At 42.4% G+C, this 22,331-nt stretch overlaps 1 protein-coding gene across 3 annotated transcripts in view; it reads right to left on the bottom strand.

Moving 5' to 3' along the window:
* The window catches only part of RARB (retinoic acid receptor beta), a 333,745-nt gene that overhangs the window by 38,887 nt on the left and 272,527 nt on the right, over positions 1–22,331 (bottom strand). For all 3 annotated transcript variants that reach the window (XM_054190690.1, XM_054190691.1, XM_054190693.1), the window contains one exon: positions 9,651–9,792. In XM_054190690.1, coding sequence (XP_054046665.1) covers positions 9,651–9,792 — 142 coding nt within the window. The remainder of the gene's footprint in view (positions 1–9,650; positions 9,793–22,331) is intronic.

The following is a 22,331-nucleotide window of genomic DNA, read 5'->3' on the forward strand; positions in this document are numbered from 1 at the left end:
TCCACTTAGCTTTAACTCTCAAAATTCAGGTAAATGTCTCCAAAAGTCAGACAATTTCCTCATATTTACTCATCAAATCTGTTTATATCGACAATAAGCAACCGGTTATGGATGCATGGCGCTGAGAAATGATCCTGCAGCTGATTAAATGCTTATCAGCCACAGGCACCGCCTGTAGGGCTTTAAGCTACTACTTGTTAAAGTCAGTTTCAGAGCTGCCGTCTGATTGACAGACTTTTCTTAAGACTTAGATTTAAAAATTTAAGAGCTTTCAGAAACATGCAAGCATGCCAACAAGTACCAAAATACTTCTGTTCACTTTGGGTCAAAGGAAATTAAAAATCCCAATGCCCTACAACCTTTCTTTTTCTTTTTGTTAGCATTAAGCGGAGAGTGTTATTTAACATAGGATAGAAAGGGTGTTATTTGTACCGCTTGTATGCCATCTAACTTTAAAAAAATCCTGTACACTTTCCACGCAAGAGCTGAGGAACTGGAGATTAACTGTTCCGATGTATTTTAAATTGAGCATGTGATACCAAGTCAAACTGAAAACAAATTGAGGCTATTTTTAGAGCAGAGTCCTAGGGCCAGCATCCCAGCAGGAGGAGCTGCAACGTGTCAGCCGGCTTATCGCAGGCACGGCAATGGAAAACTCCCTCTGCTATAACAATTCATAGAGCGGATGAAAGCAAGCCGTAGGAGCCTGACAGCAGCAGAGGGAAATCCATGGCCTCATCTACTTATGTAGAGATCTTCCTAAACCGTCTTTGAGAGCTTACTGGTTTCCGAGTGCCTGCTTTTTATCTTCCACGCCATCAGCACAGGAGTTGCTCTCCACAGAGAGGCCAGCATGGGCTTTGCTCCTTTGCCTTCTGCAGAGGCACCTATCCTACCCGAGAACATCTCCAGTAAAGCGATCGCCAGGAAAACGAAGAGTAAGTTTGCAGGCAAAACCGTCAGGAAGTTGTATGCATTCTCACATATGTTTCTTCTAAGGGGAAGGACCAAATACGTGTCTCCTCTGACAGAGTCCTTCAGGCACATTCGGGTTGCTGCAGTTCAGACTTCCCAGAACTCTTGGGAACAATTTACTGCATTTCTCATGAACCTTGGCTACTGTAGATAACATTTTCAGGTTGGCCTGACAACCAAATAAGCCATGTTTAGCTTCAAGGCCCAGGACATTGGCAATTTGCTCGTTCCCAGACTGATATTTATCTCATCGACATTTCTCCATCCTTCAAATTCAACATCCAAAAATAAAAAAAGCATTCAAAGGGAGAAAAAGAGATAGCGGAGAAACCACAAGGTGCCAGTATAGAAAGCACAACCCACACAGCGCAATTGCAATTAGGAGAAAGAGAGGCATCAAAGATGCCCTGTGCCCCCGAACAAGAAAATGATCCGAATGAGGAATACGGAGCAGTGAACTGAGTGCATAAAGGAAGAATGGAAGCTCTGAAACAAAGCTTTTGAGGTCATGGGATTGGGGTCTCAGCAGTTATGTCTGCATGACCAAGCAAGCGTGGCCTCAGCCCTGTGCTTCAGAGCGCGTGGACCGGGGCAGGGACAGGCTACCTCCAGATTTCCCATCTGCTCTTACAGCAGCATTGCCCAGCACAGCGCAAGGCAGAAAGGATAACCCAGGGTTTTTCCTGCCATGAAAGCAGTTGGGATACTAAACTCAAGAAGAGGCAAAGGCCACCTGCAATGGCAACACAAATGCATGGAGCCAGTGTTTTCATATGTACGATCCAAAATAATGCTGTAACTCCCCCCACAGACACCCCAAAAACAAAGTGGCGGATAAGAAATTACAGAAAAATTACACAGAAACAACCAGATCCACACAAGAAGTGGCTTTGTAAGAGATATTCACCCTCAATGCCTTTTACTGGGAAACTGACTGAAGAAAGCAGGAGATGATCCCTAAAAAACCCCGAAGGTGTGAAATGAAAAAAATGGGAAGTTCTGCCTCTGTCAGTGCCACTAACTCTCCTGACTGAAGAACCGGAGCTCTGGAGGAGGTGGCACAGGGCAGGGCCACCATAGAAACCTGAGCTGCTAGCATCAACAGGCAGGCATTAGCCACTCCATGGGCTCTGGCGAAATGTGCTACCTTAAAAGAAGAAAGGGTTCGATCAAGTCTGAGGACTTCGGTAGAGCCACTGAGCAGTAACACGTACTGCTCTGGAGTGTGCTGTGGGTCTAAACAGAAATTAAGATTGTATGTGCATTACACTTTTCACTGGGTCTAGTTATCTCTAAGTTTCACCTGTAACAAAAAAGTTACTTGTACAAGGACTCTGTGCCATTCAGCTGAATTTCTTCCCCAGGACAAGATCAAGAGGCGTTCAGAAAGTCCACTAATATCTCATTGACACTTTTTCCTTTCGTAAAGCACATCTCTTTCAGAGCACGGTCGGGTACTGCAGTACAAATGATTAGCATAATAACTTTAGAAGTGCCCCAACTTTAATAAAACACCTTGTTAAGCAAAAACGTAAGAAAGCCACACATTTACAGTTGCCAAGGACTAGGATTGATGGATGCAGACAAAGGCTGCGGAGAGCACACGAGCCCTGGTAACTTCTGCCAGGATCCGTGTTGTCATAGAGACAGCAGAGAGCGATGAAAAGTTCACCACGGTAGCTATACCTTAGTGAATAAGTCTTAATGTAACTTCCAGCTGAGGACATGTAATCAATCTCTGTATGAGCTTATTGAAGGAATTCCCTTTATGCTTACTCAGTCCTCAAGAGCCCAAAATGAGGGAAAAGGTTTTGAAATATATATATATTTTACCACTTTTGAAGACAAGCCAAGGCCTAGTGCTTCTTTTGGATAAAAGTGAGGAGGAGAGATAACTGGGTTTTTTGAACAAGAAATGATGTAAAACATGAAAAACTTGATAAAGACATTAAAAAAAAAAAAAAAAGGAAAAAATAATTCTAGGGCAGCCTGGCAAGATGGGCCCTGTTCAGCCATGTCTCCCCCTTCCTCTAGACACTTCTCCCACAGAGGTGGCCGCAGCCCTGGCATCTCACTGCTGCTCTTCTCCCATCTGCTTCAATCACCTCATTCCCTCTGACACTGCAAAACACAGGACGTTCCCAGCCCTCTCTTCCCTCTCTGTGCCTTTCTCCTGGCATCTTCCTCCCCAGTGGCATTCGACCCCTGTTTTATCTTCCTGCAGGGCAGCAGCACCCCCTGACCCTCTCCACGTCCCTGCTCTGGGCTCCGTCCCACCACTTGGGAGGTACGGGATGCTGGAGCCAACAACAAGCAGCACAGAAACAGTGCCAGGGATTGTTTATTGGCTGGGGTCTTCAATTCTTAGTTTACACAATTATGGGTTTTCTATGCAAGAAAGGGGAGGGGGGGGGAAAAGGCAGCACCAGCGTGTTTATGGTTTAAAGTTACAGCTATTTGTGTAATGCCTGAAAGGCAATGAACAGAAGAAAAAGCAAACCTTAGGATGCTATTCATACTTTCCCCTAACATTTTAGGATATAAAGATCAGACTAATTACCAAACAATCTTGAGTTGAGCAGGGTTCACTAATCACACTTTGCTTGAGGAATTAGGAGAGAATTTACTTAGCCGCATCATGAAAGGTGCCAATAAATTGTTCAGCTGGAGAGTTAACATAATAAAAAAAATCATTTTTTATGTTATTTTCTTTAGCAGTTTATTAATTGCTGCCTCAAATACTTTTCTGAAACACAACGAGCTGCAAATGAATTCATGGGCTATTAATCTGCTGTACATGGCACTGGAGGGAAAGCTCATTAGGTGAGTTGATGCAATTACTGCTATTACATAACCATCTTCACAGAACATAGAGTAAATTATGAATAATAACGTTCAATCTAAGTTGCTCCTTTAAACATTAAAGCTGGCAAGTGAAAGCCATGCAAAATCAGGGGGAAAGGCTGAAACACAAAAGAGGCAGACCCCAAAAGGAGAAAAGAAAAGCCAATCTGCTTCTTCTGATCACTTCAAACCGATGTGAAAAGCAAGAGATGTTTGTTTAACCATGGGAAACAATGTGCAACAAGTAGAACTCAGCTCCCTACAAGAGAATTTTAATTGTATATAAATCATTTTCAGCCACCCAGCATAACAAAGTGTGCATTATCTCTGGCAGAGGACGGACCAACACTAGAGCACTGTGGTTTTTGTAGCAGGAAGACCCTTCATGTTGGCTTTGCTCTCATCTTAAAAAAAAACCTCACCATCAGTGATACTGAGCACTTGGCATTAACTTTTAAAAGTTCCCAATTTGTCAGTCTGAAAAAATAAGTACAAGCATTTGTGTCTGATCAGCAATTGAAAAAAACCCCAACCTTAACGAACAAAATGAAAAAAATCTGCGATCTGTAAGGCTTGATCACCGTTTCCCCACTATCGATATACTCAAATTCTTAATTTCATTGGTATTTTCACAGTTTACATCTTCCACCTTCAACGCACTTACAATACAAGGTCTCCCAGCCCCTGTAAAAAGACTCATAATTTTCACCTCTCAAGATAGGAAAACTTGTCTAATCGGCTTGTAGTGTTTAGAGAGAGGAATTAGTCCCAGAACAGCATGGAGGGTTTTGTGATTTCCACTCTGATATTTAGCTCGTGCCTCTCGAGGAGGCAAGGCGAGTCAGGAGTCAGCAGGCGAGGCAACCACGCTGGAATTTTTGAACAAGCCCCCAGCCACTATGTGGTATTTAGGCATCTAGTTAAAAATCTAGCCCGTAGCAAAGCAGAAGCAGTTGTTAAATCCCGTGCTTACTGCTGGCTAAACAGAACAAAACCCCACTTTAGTTCTCAGTAAAAGCGTCTAAACAAAGATTTCACGCATTCTAATTAATTCACTTTAAAATTACATCAGTGGAATCTGCATGAACTTCTCAAATGCGACTACTTAGACTAGCTCTCCCTTATCAGTCATTGGAGATGGAATTGCACTTCACTAAGGGGTCTGAAAGAAAATGAAACAGGAATATAAAATAAAAAAAATACAAACATGACAGTTCTTCAAGTCGATGCTTTCTGGTTGCCAATTTAAACCAGAATTAAAATAAGTGAATCAATTCATTTTGTTGTTCAGCAGCAGAATGTAATCATATGTTTCGAGAAGCATGAACATTTAAATATTATAAGACTTTGAAGTCTGTGACAAAGAGTAACAGACATTTCTGAGCAAGTTTAAAAAAAAACCCAAATATGGATCACAAAAACTGGATTCTCTCCACTTCATGGTAATTCCCCTGCATTCCCTCCCTTCCTCCTTCCCTCCCTCCAGGGAGGTTAATTGTAAGCAGATTTACAAATCTGAACATTGCTTCAGTGCACTGAAGCAATCTGGAACAATAATTCTGTGCCTTTATAAACATAATTTTGCTCTATTAGAGCTCACTGCAGACAAGGTTCATGCCAGTACGGAGGGCTTCTCTGCATCACACGCTGGTGCGTGGGCTGGGTGTGTGTCTGAGGGGGACCCCGCGAGATTATCCAGCACAGTGACAATCCTTGCAGCCTGCAAATTTTGTAAAAGAGGATGGAAGTGGAAGAGCTGCTGGGCTAAGCTGAGCAGTGGTGGCAGAAGGAAGCTCCATTTTCTTCCTCCTGGTACCCTCCAATAAATCCATTTTAGGTTTTCATTAAGGGCAGGCTTCACCTTACAAAGCCTATGTTCCAGCATCCTGCTTGAAAGAGTCCATTATTGTTGGAGAGTTTTGCCCAGCTTCCCGCGTGTTCCCTTAATTGCGGGAGGCAGTGCTGTACGCGTGACCCCTCGCCCGCTCCTGAGGACCGAGGTCCCTGCATCCAGGCAACAGTGTGCTGCTTGCTGACACCTGGGGTCAGGCCAAGGATGGTGCTTCAACATCAGCTTAGAGATCACGTAATAGAAGGGCAAAGGTTAGTTTCCTAAGGCTCTCCATCACATAATGAGCCACTGTCAGCCTTAGTAGCCTTCTCACTTCAACGGCAGCAAAAAAAAAAACCAAAACCCAAATCCTGTGTGATCACCCTTTGTCTCCACAAGTTAATTGAAAAAATTAACAGGCTGGAAGGGTAAGAACCATAGAAACGGTTTGGAGTGGGGATCAGAGCCCCAGCTGCACCTACACGCTCCTGAGCACCTACGTATGGACTGATGTGGGACAGGCATACAGCAAACCCCAAACCTGATGTGCTGCCGGTCAAGGGGCTGGCTCCAGGCTGGTACCACCAAGAGCCGCAGCTTCGGTTGCAGGGACACAAGCTCAGCAGTTTCTGAAGGAAGAGGAATCAGATGAAAGGCGGCAGGGCTTTATTTCAAGCTGTGTTTTGCCCTGCTGTAGGATGATAAGACAGTCATCGCTAAGCCGTTTCCCCTCACACCCTTTGTCTTGTCTATTTGGAGCACAAACTTTTTGCGACAGCGGCTGCACAATGAAAGACGGTCAGGTCCCTACACTAGTGGGATCCAGTTTCAGCGGGTCCTGCAGATATTATCACAAGGCAAATAGCTCCACTCCTGCCCTGGAGGCAGTCTTGTTATTGACCTCTCCTGATCAGATCTGGGGACTAACATGGAGTCTAAGATAACTTTTTTTCCCCTACACGAACAAAACAACCCATAAAGAAATGCAAATTTGGTGCATTCCTTCATCATCTCACCTCATTCTCTAAACTGAAGATAAAAGCATAGAAGAAACACTGGGGTACCTCTTCTCTTCCAAAACACTGTTACCTCCATTCTTAAAACCTTACTTATCACACTGGCTGGGCAGCCAGTTCTCATCTCGGATGTTTGGATGTTTGCGTGTAACGCTCATTAAACTCAGAAGGAGTCGCATATGCAAGTACTTTTGCATGCCCTTTAGAGGCAGAACAAATAAACACAGGACTGTAACATTTAAGCACAGATTATTCTGTATACTGAAATACCGCATTTACCCCTCCTTAGCTCCTGGGAACAGACCTTGGGGTTCCTATTTGCAGCTGCCCACCACAAGTACTTTCCCTGTTTGAGCACTGTAGGCTTGTTTCCCTATGAGATTCCTCTGATACTTTTTTCTGTCCTTTATTCATGGCTTTCACATTACAAGGTAACAGGACTGTAAGAAGACAGAAAACCAAAATGTGAATAAGGTGCTGGGGGAAAAGAAAAACCTCTGTTTGGTAAGAAAAAGCCCACTGACAAATGTGCCTTTATTTACACAAACTTCTAAAGAAACAGAATTGAAACCTGGAGACATGTGTGAAAGAAGGTCAGATAAGAAAATAGTTTTTCAAATCTCTTAAGAGACGAAAAGCTCCTGTTTATGAAGGGATAACACGGAATCACTTCAGACTTAGTTCTTAAACCCAGAAGACAAGACACGCTGCGTTCAAACTGATGACATTTAAAATAATTTCTCTATTCCTTTGCAAACACCTTCTACAGAAATGCAGCCAGAGGACATCCCTCACTTCTCCCCTCTGTTCCCCCTCCAACCTCCTATCCCCCTTTTTACTGCCCGTAGTGGTTTGAGATAAAGGCAACTGCCAAAGGGCAATTTCACTCAGTTCACCCAAAGAAACAGGCAGAGCAAAACCTTAGTTCTTGCTGGCAAAACTCCAGCGATCCTATGGGAGAAAACAATCCATCACCTGAAAGGCACCAAGTCTTTCTACTTTACCCTAAAAGCAACTCTGGTTAACATGTTAGAAATACTGCTGATATTTCCAAAACCTACTCTGATGTGACGTTACAGCATTTAATAAGATTACTACTTCACGTCAACAATAAAACCCTTATGAATTCAAGACCAAGAAGCCCTCAGGTGAGAAAAGTGTTTTCTCTCGTCTTCCAAACTGCATCGTGCTGTTTTTACCAAGGAGAAAAACTTCATGTGCACAGATATGTATGCGGTCAAATATCTATCAATAAAGTCCTCATTCATTCTTACATCTCTGTGCACCGTTTTATTTGGCCTGCCTTCTCCTTTACTCCCATCATGGTCTCCACAGTAAATCGATACATAAGTATAGGTAAGTGCACTTCAGGCACATAAGAAAACTAGAAAACCCAACAAGGACAGTGAAATCATGGAAATCCTAAGACTTCCTAGCTTCCCCAGTTGCTTGAAAATTGATGTCAGCCCTTTTCAATAACCACAGTTTCAGATTTCCAGGAAAAGGAGTTGGAAACACTGCAAAGTGGTCCTAAAGATGTATCTTATTCTTTCTCTGCTTCTTCTCTGAGAGGAAAGGGAAGGTGGGAGAGAGAAATAGGATGCAACCAGCAGGGACGAGTGTGACTTTGGGACCCCTTCAGCTCCTGCCCAAGTACGGAGAAAGGCACTACTGGAAAGTCCCACACAATTCAGAAAGGAGAAATGCTGAGGATGAGAACTGATTTAAGTCACAGTTCAGTCGTAAATGTATCATCAGTGTCATTTTTTTTTATTCTCTGGTCTTAAAAGTCTCTCCAAGGAACTCCTGTGGGTGAATTAAAGTAAAGAAGCGGTGTTGGGCAATTTTGCTCCCTCTCTTATGTCCACACTGCAAATTCCTAGTAGTGTTTATTATTGGAATTGACCTACTGAAATCGGTAACATCACTGATAAAGGTGAAAACTCTCAACAATCAAATCACTACACCAAAGACTTTTTTTGCTACTGCAATCACTCCAATCAAAAATGAGAAAGTTTCAGCAGCATTACTCCATAGGGATTTGAGAATGGCTAAATTTTAGCTAAATTTTCATGCATGACAGGGATATCAATAAACTGGAAAAAGAGAAAAATCACAGATTTCCACCTAAATATTTTGAAATGTTAATTTAAAGGGCAAACCAGAGATTTCTAGAAAAGAAGGGAGAGGAAAATTCTTCGGGTTTTTTGTGCACTTGGCAGCACTTTTACACAGTCAGGTTTTCTGGCTTCGCAGGTTGAGAAGAGGATTTACCACCTTGTTTCACCTTTCGGGCAAGCTCCAAACACAGTAAGAACAGAAGACTCAAGGCTGTTGTACCATGAGTTTTGTAAAATGGCACAAACTGGCCTTATGACTAAAAGAAGAACCTCTGGCACAAGCACCTTCACTGGCACAAGGGTGAAGGTACAAGGAAGAAGGTGAAGGAAGGTGAAGGAAGAAGGCTGCTGCGTGCTGCGCCATGGGGAAGCCCTCACGAAATGACAGCCCAGGCTGACAACCAAGCCCAGCAAAGCCACCAGCCGGTCTGCAGGGCAGAGAGAGGACTGAAACCGAGCTTAAGAAGCCAGTGCTATTCCCCATGCGCCCTTGCCCCAAGAAGCCATTTCTAGAGCAGATGCTCTAGGATCCAATCTTGAAGCAAGTCTCTGTGGGTTTGTTCTTTTAGAAAACCTGGCGAAATTACCCACCTGGGCGTTCTCGCACCCACACAGGGTGACCACCCCACACAAGCAGTGTTGCACTAGAAGTTCTTAACTGATGGCATTTAGACTGTAAAGTTAAGGACTCAGAAGCTCGCAATCTACAGGCCTGAAGTCGTGTATAAAATTCATACTCCTGTCTCTGCCTACAAATGCAGATACTGGCTTCGATCACATAACTGCACAATAGTTTTCTTCCTTGGGACTGCCACATAATCATAGGATATGATAAACAAAAAATTGTTTCTGAAGACAACTTACATTCTTTGGACATTCCCACTTCAAAGCACTTCTGTAGTCTGCAGTACTGGCAGCGATTTCTGGTAACTTTATTGATAACACAGTTTTTATCTCTGTGACATGTGTAAACCATGTTCTTCTGGATACTCCTGCGGAAAAAGCCCTGAAATCAAGAAAAAAAGAAATCAAATAAACTTTTGAGCTTCCCATAACCCTTAGAGACAGGCACTAACGTTGCTTTAAAATAACAAAATAAATTCAAAGTTATGGCTGGAGTATGGCATCTTTAAAGACTCAGTCTTATTATAATTTAGTACTGTTTCTTGCAACATAAGACTCATCTCTTAAATAAAAACTAATTAAATAATGCAAACTAAGGCCAAAATAAACAAAACTAGAACCAGTAACAGCATTCAGGAAATGAGGTCCTAGATTTTACAAAAAAGCTCAAACAAAAATGGTTTGGGCTTACAGATGTAGTAATGAGTTGGATAAACAACAGTCTTCCTAACAGATCCACTTGGAAGTCAACCACGCATCCAACAACCAACAGCCTCTCTCAGCCTAAAGGTCCCACTTATTTCTGTTACTGCGAAGATTCTCTAGTTTGAACGCTGCATGTAAAAAGAGAAATAATTTGAAACCCAGGTCACTTTGCTGCTGGAACTCCTACGGCAATTAATGAGGCTTCTGCAGGTGGAAGAGTTCCAGCATCAGGTTATTGAGTTGTGAACTTGTAAAAGTTCCCAATTACAGCACTTTTTTCTTATTCAGATACAGCTGTGAAAATAATCAAGTAATTACAATGATCTTGAACAGAAATTAAAGAAAACTAGAGGTCCGGTTTGTACCTAAGGAACACCATTTGACTGGATTCCTCCTTCGGCAAGTAAAAAAGAGAAAAACAGCCATAAATGGCAAGGTTACCTGGCACAGAAGAAAGGCAAAAACCAAGTTAATTTCTTTGTCTGCACTAAAAAACAAGCTTTAGATAATATCATATAATAACGAAGAAAAAAAAACAAAAAGAAGGTTACTTTAAGCATTTTAGAGCTCAACCCACAGATATTCAGCGAAAGTATTGCTGCAACAGACATTTGGAAATTTGACAGCACTATTTAACCTTCTCACTCAGATTTTGAAAATCATTTCAGCAAGCACCAGGGTCAAATTTCAGTCAACATCGTAGCATTAGGGAAGAATAGTTAGCAATTTAGTATTTGTTGGAGGCCTTGAGAGGTTAAAACTCTTCAACCAGCCACATGTTTACACCCTACAGGGAAGCGGTAAACTTGATACCGCAGACAATAGCTCTGTACCCACAATGCATTTGTCTAAAGATGCAATCATGGTAAGCTATAAAATTGGCTCTCCTGGATGCACTCTTCAAGATAACGCGAGTAGTTCAAAAGACAAAACCCCTGTCGTTCAGAGTTAACTGGGAGAGTTTCTGGCCATATCATCAGGGAGTGGCAGGGCAGGCACAGTCAGCAAGGGCTGGTCATAAATTCCTTGCACACCCAACATGCTATAGATGCTAATGTTATGAAAATATCTCAAATTCACTCAGAACTGAAAAATGCCTCCTTAATCACGTAACCCCTGGCAATAGCTTTCTGCACAGTTCTCTTGCACAGGCAAGCCCCATCCTGAGGTTAGCTCCTCTGATTTAGAAGATACTTAATATTACCATAAAAGAGGTAAGTAAAAACTCTTCACTTCTTTCTTTTCCTTAAGCTACTGGACACAGAAGAAGAATTTAAAGCTATTTGTTTAGACAATTAAAACCTTTTAAGTTATCAATAACACTGCTATTTTATATTCCACACTTCTCATCATTAACACTGCTTGAATCTTTGCAACGGGAAGTATGGCAAGCATGTGTGCGTTTGTTTACTTGCCGAGAAGAAAATTTATGGTAATATTCACTTGCCCCTTTCTTGCTTTGATATTTCCCTAATTGCAATGCCCAGCTCTGCGGTAATTGCCAAGGATGCTAACCAGAACTGTGAGAAGTCTATGGCACCTATTTTGGTTTAATTCAACGGATGGGAAGTGTGAGCTGTGATGGTTCAATGGTCTCTATACGGCTTACTCGGTGATCATTTTTCAGTTGGAAAGAGGTAGGGGAAGCCAAGACTGGTCGCTTCCCCTGCAGCCACCCCAGTTTAATCCAGTGCTTCATGTAAATCAACACCGACAGCCACTGATGGAATAACCCTCCTACCACCAGCCTGACAGGGCAGGAAACAAAATGGCCCGAACGGACAAAAATGACCCTCTCGTGCAGCAACTGTCTCACCATGCTGAACAACTGGAGTAATTTAAAAAAAAAAAAAAAAACAGCCCCCAAAGCCTCCTCTTTGCCTGCACATGCGTCGGGGCAAAGGCTGCTGTGCATCCGTGCTCAAGACACTTCTGATTTACTGACATGGGCACTACTCAAACGAAATACGAACGTCAAAAGTGTCACCCAAAAAAAAAGAGGAAACAGCCTCCTCCAAATATACCTGTACTTCACCAAAACATAACCAGTAGCTAACGGCACCCAGTGACTGATCGGCTGTTCTGGTATTTAGATGTAGGTTCTGCATCCTTTTAACCTAGGGTTTAATTACAGCCCGTCAGGAAGGAAAGCAGAAGGGGCTGTCTCAGTCCTTACCATACAAAGCTCACCACACAGCCCAACAGAAGGAGGTGATCCAACTTCTGCAGACAGCAAGCATAAAGCATTCATGAACTCATTACTAATATAAAAGGCTTAAGAAGAACAAACTCAGAAAAAGCAGACCTCCAGGTCAAAATGAAGAGAGTTTCTCCAACAGCCTCACCTCCTTAGGCAATATCCTACAGAGAGCGAAAGATATAGATGACGATATTAGTTGTGGAAACTTAGACTGTTGTTTTACAAACTGTTTTCTAACACCTGTATTTGATTTTCTTCCTGGAGTAATTCATGAAACAGCAAGAAAAATGTAAAGGCATTCAGGTGAAAAAAAGTATAACGTGGTCCTGCTCAAAATTAATGACCTGTTTCTCAACAGCATGTTCGTGCCTGCTCTCTGAGTACTTTTCTCTGAGACAACAGCGGGATACTATTTCTACTAAGATTTGTGCTGCTGGGTGCTGGGGCTTGGCTTCCCCACCCGCCTCCACAGCCAGAAGTTTTGGGTGGCACTTCAAATAGGGTCATACCCAGAAACACTTCTCGAATATGACACTGGGCTAAAAACCCAGACAGTGTCCCGTCTGTCCCTCTGTGAGGGTTTGCATGTCACCTGCTTTGGTTACCTGCAGCTCTGCAGCGAGAAAAAAGCCTGCAGGACACGGGGATGGGCAGAGCGGGCGCTTGTTGCCCGGTGAAACAGAAAAGCACATTTAAAGCATTTCAAGGCTGGGTTCCAGATAGCACAGGTATAATACACTGGCCTGTTCGCTAAAAATAGCAAAGTTAGAAGTAGGTCCAAGTTTTCCTCTGAGTGCTTTTTGTCAAATGACTTCCATGTGATCTCACAACCTCAACAGTTTCTTCAAAACCCAAGAAAACCTGAATGCAACCTAACCTTAAGAAGTTGCCAGAAACTTCAGAGATGGCAAACCACCACTGCTTATAAATTAATCAACTTTTAGTGCCTACTGGCTCTTGGAAAACAAGCTACTACTTACTGTCATACATTCAGCTCTAAAGGAATCTGTCTGGCTGAATATTTACATGTGCAATTTTTTATGCAAATATTTTAGCATCCTGTCTACTCCCTGTGACGGGAGATGAGACGCTCCTGTGCCAAACACACGCACAAATGATTCTTTCTTTGTAGTTTAAAATGCCTTATAAATATATATAAAAAAACATTCTGTGAGACATAAAGCATTACCGTCATATCTAATTGTTTTTGATAGCACCTACAAAGTATTTGAATTCAAAGTAGAGGAAGCTACTGAGGACCTATCAGAACAGTGATTTGCTCTAATATTCCTTTTATCCACAACTTTTGAAAGGAACACGGATCTTGTGTTTTTATTTTGGCGAAGACAAACAAAGCTTTGCAGAAATCACACTTCTGAATTAATTCCGTCCTTCTGAGCTGCTTTTATCGGCATCCTTTACACAGAGCATTTTTGGACAAACATTTCAATTTTTAATCTCATCTTTTCTGCGCCCCACACCACGCTCCTCTCAGGCCCACCAATCTTGTTATCTTAATGGATGACAGATAGAGTATCACTCTGACCATGCCACATTAGGTGTCCTCATTTACCGAGTGCAAGGAAAAAATGCTGAGTATAAATTATTCAGAAATCTATTGTATCAGCGTGTGTTCTCTGAGCATCCACCACTGGCAGAGCAGACAGATTATTTTTCACTTTTAATTGTGTTGATATCTTATCTGCCACACTGAAAGCAGAGAGTGATATGTGAAACCGTATGTATCAAGCAGCAAATAAACCCAGTTTACTAGGTCTATTGCTTAGAACTGAATAACCTATTTAGACAATCTAACTTCAACACAATGCCAGAAAACCCCACCTCATCCCACTCACCACTTACTCTTGTAGTATTTGCCTGCTAGTTTGTCAAAATTAGAGGGCTCAGCACAGAGCACTGGTGCCCACAGAGAATATAAACTATTTCAGCAATATTTTGGATATCATTATGCCAGTGGCTATCTGAATACAAAGGAGCTCATTAAGGATGAACCCTCAAGACAATGTTAAGTGTTTAAGCTTATGAAGTCCCCCAGAATTGTTAGCATGAACTGCGATCCTTACGTATCTGATAGGGAATCTATACAACTCCCTCTCCTTCACCGTTCAGCTGACATTGGCAAGGCAGATGATTTAGAGCTCAAGTTATACACATCACATGAAGAGATGGATCATTTGATCTCAACAACGTCTTAAAAATATTTTGCCAGCATAGGGCATGCCAGATCTTATTTGCAGATGTAGTGGGCTTACAAGAAGAAAATTGGCGCTGCAAGCCAGGGACAGGGTAATCAGCAGAGAAGGGCTATTGCGAGCTCAATCTGTTTAAACAGCCTGCTTGGTTCATCTGGTTCAGCTTTGATTACCCCCAAATACAGGCAGCCAGCTACGACTCCTGCAGATTTAGAGGCCATTCTTGGGTAAATTTGCAAAATAAGACTCTGAATGAAGTGTATTGCTACTTTATCGTAAAAGAAACAAAGGAGTCGGAAGTACTTTTCTATGGTACAGTTTATCAGTCATTTATAAACTCTGACTGAGCTCTGAAGCGAAAGATAAAAAAACCCAATAGCAACCAAAAAGAAAATCCAGCCCACAACATACCTGAAACCTCTGCCGTTAGCTTTATTCTGAAATAGGGGCTGTACAAATATGTACCTTTTTTTACAAAACAAATCTGTTTGTGATGCACAGTCGCTTTTCAATCTATTTATTTTAATCATTCAAGTCACCCTCTATCCTTGCCAACCCTGTAAAAGCGTACTTAGGCAAGGTAAGGACCCCATTCCTGCTCTCTCTGGAGGACCAACAGAGACATTCAAGGTCTCTCTCAGTGATGAGATCTACACAAAACTACTTTTCTCTGTGTCCAGGGAATTGCCCAGGTACGTTCATGAACTGAATGTGGTTTGCAGTATTTTTATTACAGGTGGCGGCAGTCAAGGAACAAAAAAACTCTTCCTCACTAAGTCCTAGTAGGATCAGCAGTCAGGTTAGGGTAGAGACACACAATTTTTAGTTGTTAACCAGGAAAATTTGCTCTGAAAGGCCTCGATAACATGCAATCCCACAACTGGAGTTGCATAGAAAGGCTTATAAAAGACCTAAAAGCCCCAGCATACGCTGTGAAGTGATTCTGTATAGTACAAAAGACACTGTAAAATGGCTGCAGCCAGAACACGAGACCCCAGAAGTAATGAAAGCTGCCAAAGCAACTATCAAAAAGGAAGCTAAAATGAGCGTATTCCCAGTTGCACAGCACTTTTCCGGGATGTCTGCACTGTCTATCACGCTTTGGAAGTCACGGCTTGCAGAATAAACAAATTAATTGTCTGACATTGTGGCTGGAAACCAACGCCAGCACAAAATGGAAGCAGCTACAACAATAAGTAGAGGAAGGCTCGCTGCCAGGAAGCAGGGAAATTGTGCTGATGATGTATGTTAGGGAAGGACGGGCAGATCTTTGCAAAAACAAACGAATAAATGCTGTTAAATGTCAATAGCTTGTAGAGAGCACCTAGAAATGCCAGCTGCCCGGCAGCAGAGGGGCTGGGCACCAGCCCACCCTGGGAAGTGCTCTGGGTTTGTCCGTCGTGGCTGTTATTTCCAGCAGAAACTCTCTGCTCACCATCCATGTTTCATCTTGTCTAGTCATTTATTCTGCAGATGAAGAGCAGTCATAACCTTCCAAATTCCCTATTGAAACCAGGGTGCTGTTTTGTGATTTTGTTTTGTTGTGTTTTTTTTTTTTTTTTAAACTTGAGAGAACTCCAAACACTTCATAAAAATAAGCAGGTGTTATCCCATGTCTCGCATATGGGAATACAGACCCGTGGACCTAAGAGCAACACACTAAGAGGAAAAAAGGCCTATTGTCTTTTCATTATTTTTACACAAATGGAAAAGTTTGAAAGGTGTCCAGGTTTTCTCATTTCTTAAAAAGAAAAAAAGGCCCAGAGGACAGGGACAGGTAGATGAGGAAAGGCATCACCCCTCCCTAAGCTACCAAAATGGGCACAGTCATCCGCAACTACAAAAAATTCTCCAGCAAAGACAGAATCGGCCATCCTTGACAAATGCTAGTAGTTTCTAAGGTGGAAAAAGTCTTGTGGGCCTCAGAGGGCAAGAAAAAAAACCCAATTTCAACAACAGAGCTTGAAGGAAATTATTCATGGGGCTACTAATGCCAATTAGTTGTTAGCCACTGGTGAGGCTAGAAACGAACCTCATTTTTCATGGTGCCCCATGCCAACACATCTTCTGATTCCACAAACCTTGGCCTAACGTTAAAAACATGTCCCAAAACATCATAACGTTGATTTTTTTTTTTTCTGGGGAGTTTGAAACACTTCTGCTGGCCAGTTGGATGAAACGAGAGAGATGCATTCAATCATCTGCAAATCTGCAGCAACCAGATTTCTCCAGCGAGGGTACCACAGCATCCCTAAGACTACGCAAGGATTTCTCCACAATTTCGATTTTCTGTGAACTCCTGACCTTTTTAGCAAACATGTCAAAGTCTCCAGACAGAACAGTCATCACCTTGAAACAATATGTGAGGGGAAAGAACGGCTGAGATTTTCTGCTTCTCTACTTCAGTAATTTAAACAGAAAGGAAGGCGCTGGTATGCACTTCCATCTGCTTTCTTCAAATTAAAAAAAAAATAAAAAGGAGATGAAATGTATACAATTAAAAAGTTACAGTTAACTTCCTTTCAGTAATGTCTGTAGGATGATTTTTGGCCTGCTAGGAAACTCCAGATGGGAAGAGTAATGAATATAATTTAATACGAATAACAAGAGATCAAAGAAACGCTTTTCTGAGTTGCCATGCGTTGAGTTATTTCACACAGTTTAATGGGAGGATTCAGGAATGAATTATTGCATTTTGCTATTTTCTTATATTTTCGTTTATGCAGATCAATTCCCTTTAACCTAATTTGTGGAGGACCAGACCTATAACCCAATAAAACCATAAAATGTCACTAGGATGGTCGTACAACTGGCTAGCACTTATCCAAAAGGCTATATGTTGTTAACTGCTCATCGTTTTTTTCCTCTCTTCCCCTCCAGTGCCTCAGGATTTATACCAGCAATTAAGACAATAATGAGTGCCCCAGGTTGACCTCCCAGGAGCAAGAATTAATTAAGCGCAGTATTTCTCCGTAAAGAATGACACTTTTCCAAACCATTTCTGTAGCTGCTTTCTTGCATGGAAGCACAGTATCAGGAAAGACTTTCCAAATTGTTATCCCCCAAATGTACGACTGATTTTGGCTTACGCTGTTTTTTTGGGACTCTGTTTTTATACACCGGGTCTTCAGGTGGCTGGAGCAGGAGGACCATTTTTCCAAGGACGGTGTCACAATTTTACTACACATACCTGTGATTTTTATTTTTTTGCACAGAACTGCAAAGGAAAGACACTAAGCAAGAGTTTTGCGAACAAAGTAGTAGATGTCCCAGTAAAAACAAACAAAAAGTCCCTGTCAAGCTATACCCATGCAGTGACATGCAGATTCCTGCAGCAGGCAGGACAAGGAAAAGACTCGTGTTAGCTATGCAATTACTACACTGCAATTACTTGTAGTAGTCTCTCAAATTAGCCTCTCCATTTAGCTGCTGGCAGAGATAGAAACACGTGAAGAGCAAAGGGCAAGCTCAAACACAAACCTACATGGGAGAAAGAAGGTATGTGCCTGCTCCGAGGAAATTCCCCGCACGGGCAGGCTTTGCATTCTCCTCCTCCCCTCCCAGCCTTCACCACGAAGGCTCGCAGAGTTCCCCCACATATTTGGCACCACAGTTATTTATCAGAAGAGGCACGGGGACTTTCGTTAATTGTCAGCCAATGTAAAAATCCCTGCATTTCTGCGCCATCTGAAATTTATAGAGGTGCTACTTTCTAACGCACTATTAGCAACCGAATGTTTACAGCTCAGCTGAAATAGTAATGCAGACTATGCCACAAATATTTATATATGCCTGCAAGCTGGCTGAAGCGCAATTCCCCTCGCTCTAGCGGAGAGATTCAGGCAGTTTGCATGCAGAGCTGGCTGCTCCCTGCTCTCTCCCCAGCTCACCCAGAGCCCGGTCAGCTGGGTGGGTGCCTGTGGGTGCTGGCCCAGCACCCACCTGCCAGGACGGCCAGTGAAGAGCTGGCTCTGGCCGTGCCGCAGCACGGCTCCTGCTTGTCTTTAAGACCCAGCACGTTTCTATTCTCCTAGTCCAACCTGGGAGGAGTTTTAAAATGTGCCTGATGCGCAGCAGAGAAGTTGTTTCTGGGGAGGGATGAAGTGACATATGAAAACAATGCAGAAAGCAACCCAAAAATATTCAGAAGAAATAACGCGGACATAAACATGCCAAAATAAACCAGATGTCTTGCGCATTATGCTTCCTGGTATGGTTTTCAGGCATCCGTCTGAATGACTCAACACACGTTCATTATCTCCCCACAATTTTTTTTTTGCTCTTAGTTGTGACAATTGATCTCTAAACAAATATGTTGCATCAGATCTCTTGAAATCTGTCAAGTAATATCTTGTACTTGATGCCACACTCTCATTCCCCTGCATTCAGTGACAAAGAAACTGCTAATACAGAACTACCCACTAAAACCTTGCAAAATAGAGAGTTTAGTGAAACTCAGATGCCTGGAGACTAGAAAACAGAGTTCAAGTAAACACCGAGAAATATGCAAGTCTGGCTCTCTACTACTGGCAGTAGTCAAGGAAAATTACCTTTCCACTCTGCAGCTGAAACTCATTACCGAAGGCGACAGCAGAGGGATGAGTTGGAGCTGGACCAGCTTGGCAAAACCACCACTTTTAAGAGTGAGATGGTGGCCGTATCCGTCTGCCTGGTTCCCGTATGCAGTCAAAGTACACATGGTCAAAATGGTCTCAACAAGATGGAAAAGCATGCTGAGAAAGGTGGATGAAATGCAGCTTGTGCCACTGCGAGGAATTAGCAACTGCACAAACAGAGCCAGAGGAATAAACTGACTAGGTTCCTCCAAGCAGAAGGACTCTTAAGGTAACGCTAACCGGAGATGTGTATCTCCTTGCAAACACGGACACAAATCACACTGAGATGCTGAAAAAGCATCACAGCTTACAGGCCAAACGCAGTGTGGTGTTGGGCACCACCGTTCATTCAGCCAAGCCATAGGGACGCAAGGGAGAGTCTGGCACTGGGCAACTCTGACGGCGAGAAAACATGACCTTTCAGAGATGAGTGAATGAACTGGGGCTGATTAATCTAACACAGGAAAATCTTAGCAAGATGTTTTCCTGTTTTCTCCCTCCCCTGCCAGACTTTAATCAATGGCCAGATTCAAGCACAGAGCTCATGTAATCACAAGACGATCATTCTTTCAGTTTACGAAAATCACATGGACTTAGGGCAAGATAAAAGGTCTTTTTAGTTAGCTCATCCATTTGGCTCCTGGGTGCTGTGTCTGCATTTCTCCTGTTCACCTAACACCCCCTTTTCTCCTTTCCTTTCAAAAAAATACATAGTTTTCACTTCTGTTTCTGTACACATAGCAGTCGCTGTGCATCACTATGGATAAGCGTGGACTGGTTAAAACCATATGCAGTGGCATCTGAGCAATGCCTTGATCCCCCCAATCCAAAACAAACAAACAAACAAACAAACGGTAAAAAATTGGTGGTGCTCATTCATTTCAAATATGGTGGGCTGCAGAGCTTTGTCTGAAATGCCCTGCTTAAATCTCCCTAAATGTGGAGCCCTGTCATTCTTTTGGATCATCAGAAAACACATGAGGATCACAGTGCCCTCTGAAGTGAGGACCTAATAATTTCCACATATTTCTCATAGGTGCGCAGGGCTCCAAAGCAAACCAAGCACCCTGGAGACGGGGAAGACCTCTCCCCTGTTGGGAAGATCCATCTGGAGAGCAGCCAGCCGGGACACTCGCGGGAGGAGTGAACAGTAGCCCATCGGAGTGGCTGCTCCATGGCTATAAATCTCCTCCTTTCCCTGGTAAACGCCTGGGAGGAGGGAGAGGGAACCGGCTGCAGCTGACAGTAATGGGTCCCATTAAATTGTCACTTTTAAAGAAACTCTAAAACAGGAACAAACTTGCTCCGTAAGCATTTGATCAGTCTCCCTGCTGCCAGGCGACAGCAGACCCTGCTCACGAGCCACGGCTGGAGGCTGCTGGCTCTACCCTCTGGCGCTGGAAGGGTCCCCAGCAGTTGCTGAGGTTCGCTGTAGCTGGAGCGAAATCACCAATTGCATTTACAGCCAACCAAACCTGCATTTTTTGGCACTACTTGTGACTGCTGTCTCACCTTGTAATTTATGTATCCGTTATTCTAGACAGGGGATCCAGAAACAATATACCTTTCCCCCTTTAAACACAGGTATTATGATACAGTTTTTATTGCATAGTAACTTTTCCCACTAAAATATATTAAATGAGAAATTTCAAGCGTGGCCATGTGAAATCATAAGGGACTTTTTACACAAAAATGTCTTTTTACTTCTCAGCTGTCTACTAAATCAAGCTGTGGAAATTGTGGGGACTCATTCATATTATCAGAGGGAAGAACAATTTACGAGTAGGGGCCCTGAATATTTGGCAGACCAGCTGCAGCAGCATACCAATTAAACACTTACTATACTGATATACTAAAACTACCAATTACAGAATTGGATGCATGGCTTCTTTAACACTACAAGAAGTTTTTGTAAGCGGATTACTGAGCTGCACCGATGGCACACCTAGAGGTGTCTCCTGTATATGGGATGTTCCTCTGAAATAATCAGAATAGTATAAAATAGGATGAAGGACACAAAGTGTATGTCCTTTACGCGGAACTCAAGAAACAACGTATCCGTACTTAAAGACTACAGCAAAATCCAGATACTAACAGGGAAAGATGGGCACATGGGTATAATCTTAACTTCAGCAGTTTCTTATTTTTTGGAATGGCTACTCAAAAATGGAAGAGTTTTTCTAGTAAGGCATTTATTTTGTTTTACAAAGGGAAGAAAAAGAGCACATACAACAAACACATTGAAGAAAGTAGCTGTAATAGTTCTCTATTGGAAATACCAAATCTTGGAAAATTACATCCAATTGTCTTTCCTGCTATAGCACAAGACTGAAATTTCATGAAGAGCAGCTCTGCAAAGCTGAACAGCTCTGGGATCCATGCTGCAAATTCAGCTGCACTCCATTTGCAGAAGAAGCTAAAGAAAATACCCCTTTAGGAAATTTCCTCAAAGGAACACTTCATTCAGGATTAGAAAGAATCTGTTTCCGTTAGCAGGTCAATCAGTAAGCACAGAGAGCAATGGAAGGTCACTTTCCAAGGTCAATTAAAGTATTTCTGGCAAATTGGGAAGCTAACCACTTTTGAACTGGGTGATGGTTTACAATAACCAGAAAAATTGATGGGTGTATCTTTCAAAATAAATTCAAAACAAGTAGCAAACAAAGAGCATCTGAGTATCTACTTAATGTGTAAGTGAACAGAATTAGATAATGGATAATTCCATTTTGTACACTTATGAAACCTCTTAGTTTTGGATTTACTTCTCTAAGATGTGCCACTCAGAAAATCTTTAAGTACTTGTTTCGAAAAATGCGAACTACAATTTAAAAAGATGCCTAAAGCAAGCAGAACAGTGACCCCAACCATCTCACCAGCACTGAAGTCGACACTTGGCCAGAACAACACTCAGCAAACTATTCTAGTCTTCCTCTTTTTTTCCAGGGAAAACAGTGTACTTTCTCGTAGGGTCCAGCCAGCTATCCTAAATCTAAATTCAACAGATCAATTGCTTGTATATCCTTCTCTATCAATGTCTCATTAACCAGTTTGTTTTTAAAAAGTTCCAGAGTTAGAAAATGGAAGCTAGTTGATTGTAATTTTACATGTCTATAATTGCTGTTACATATAAATAAATATGACATAGTATATAAAAAAAGGTAGGTTACTAATGTCAATAGAAAATCTC

The sequence above is a fragment of the Rissa tridactyla genome, chromosome 2 (assembly GCF_028500815.1).
Source record: "Rissa tridactyla isolate bRisTri1 chromosome 2, bRisTri1.patW.cur.20221130, whole genome shotgun sequence".
Classification (NCBI taxonomy): Eukaryota; Metazoa; Chordata; class Aves; order Charadriiformes; family Laridae; genus Rissa; species Rissa tridactyla.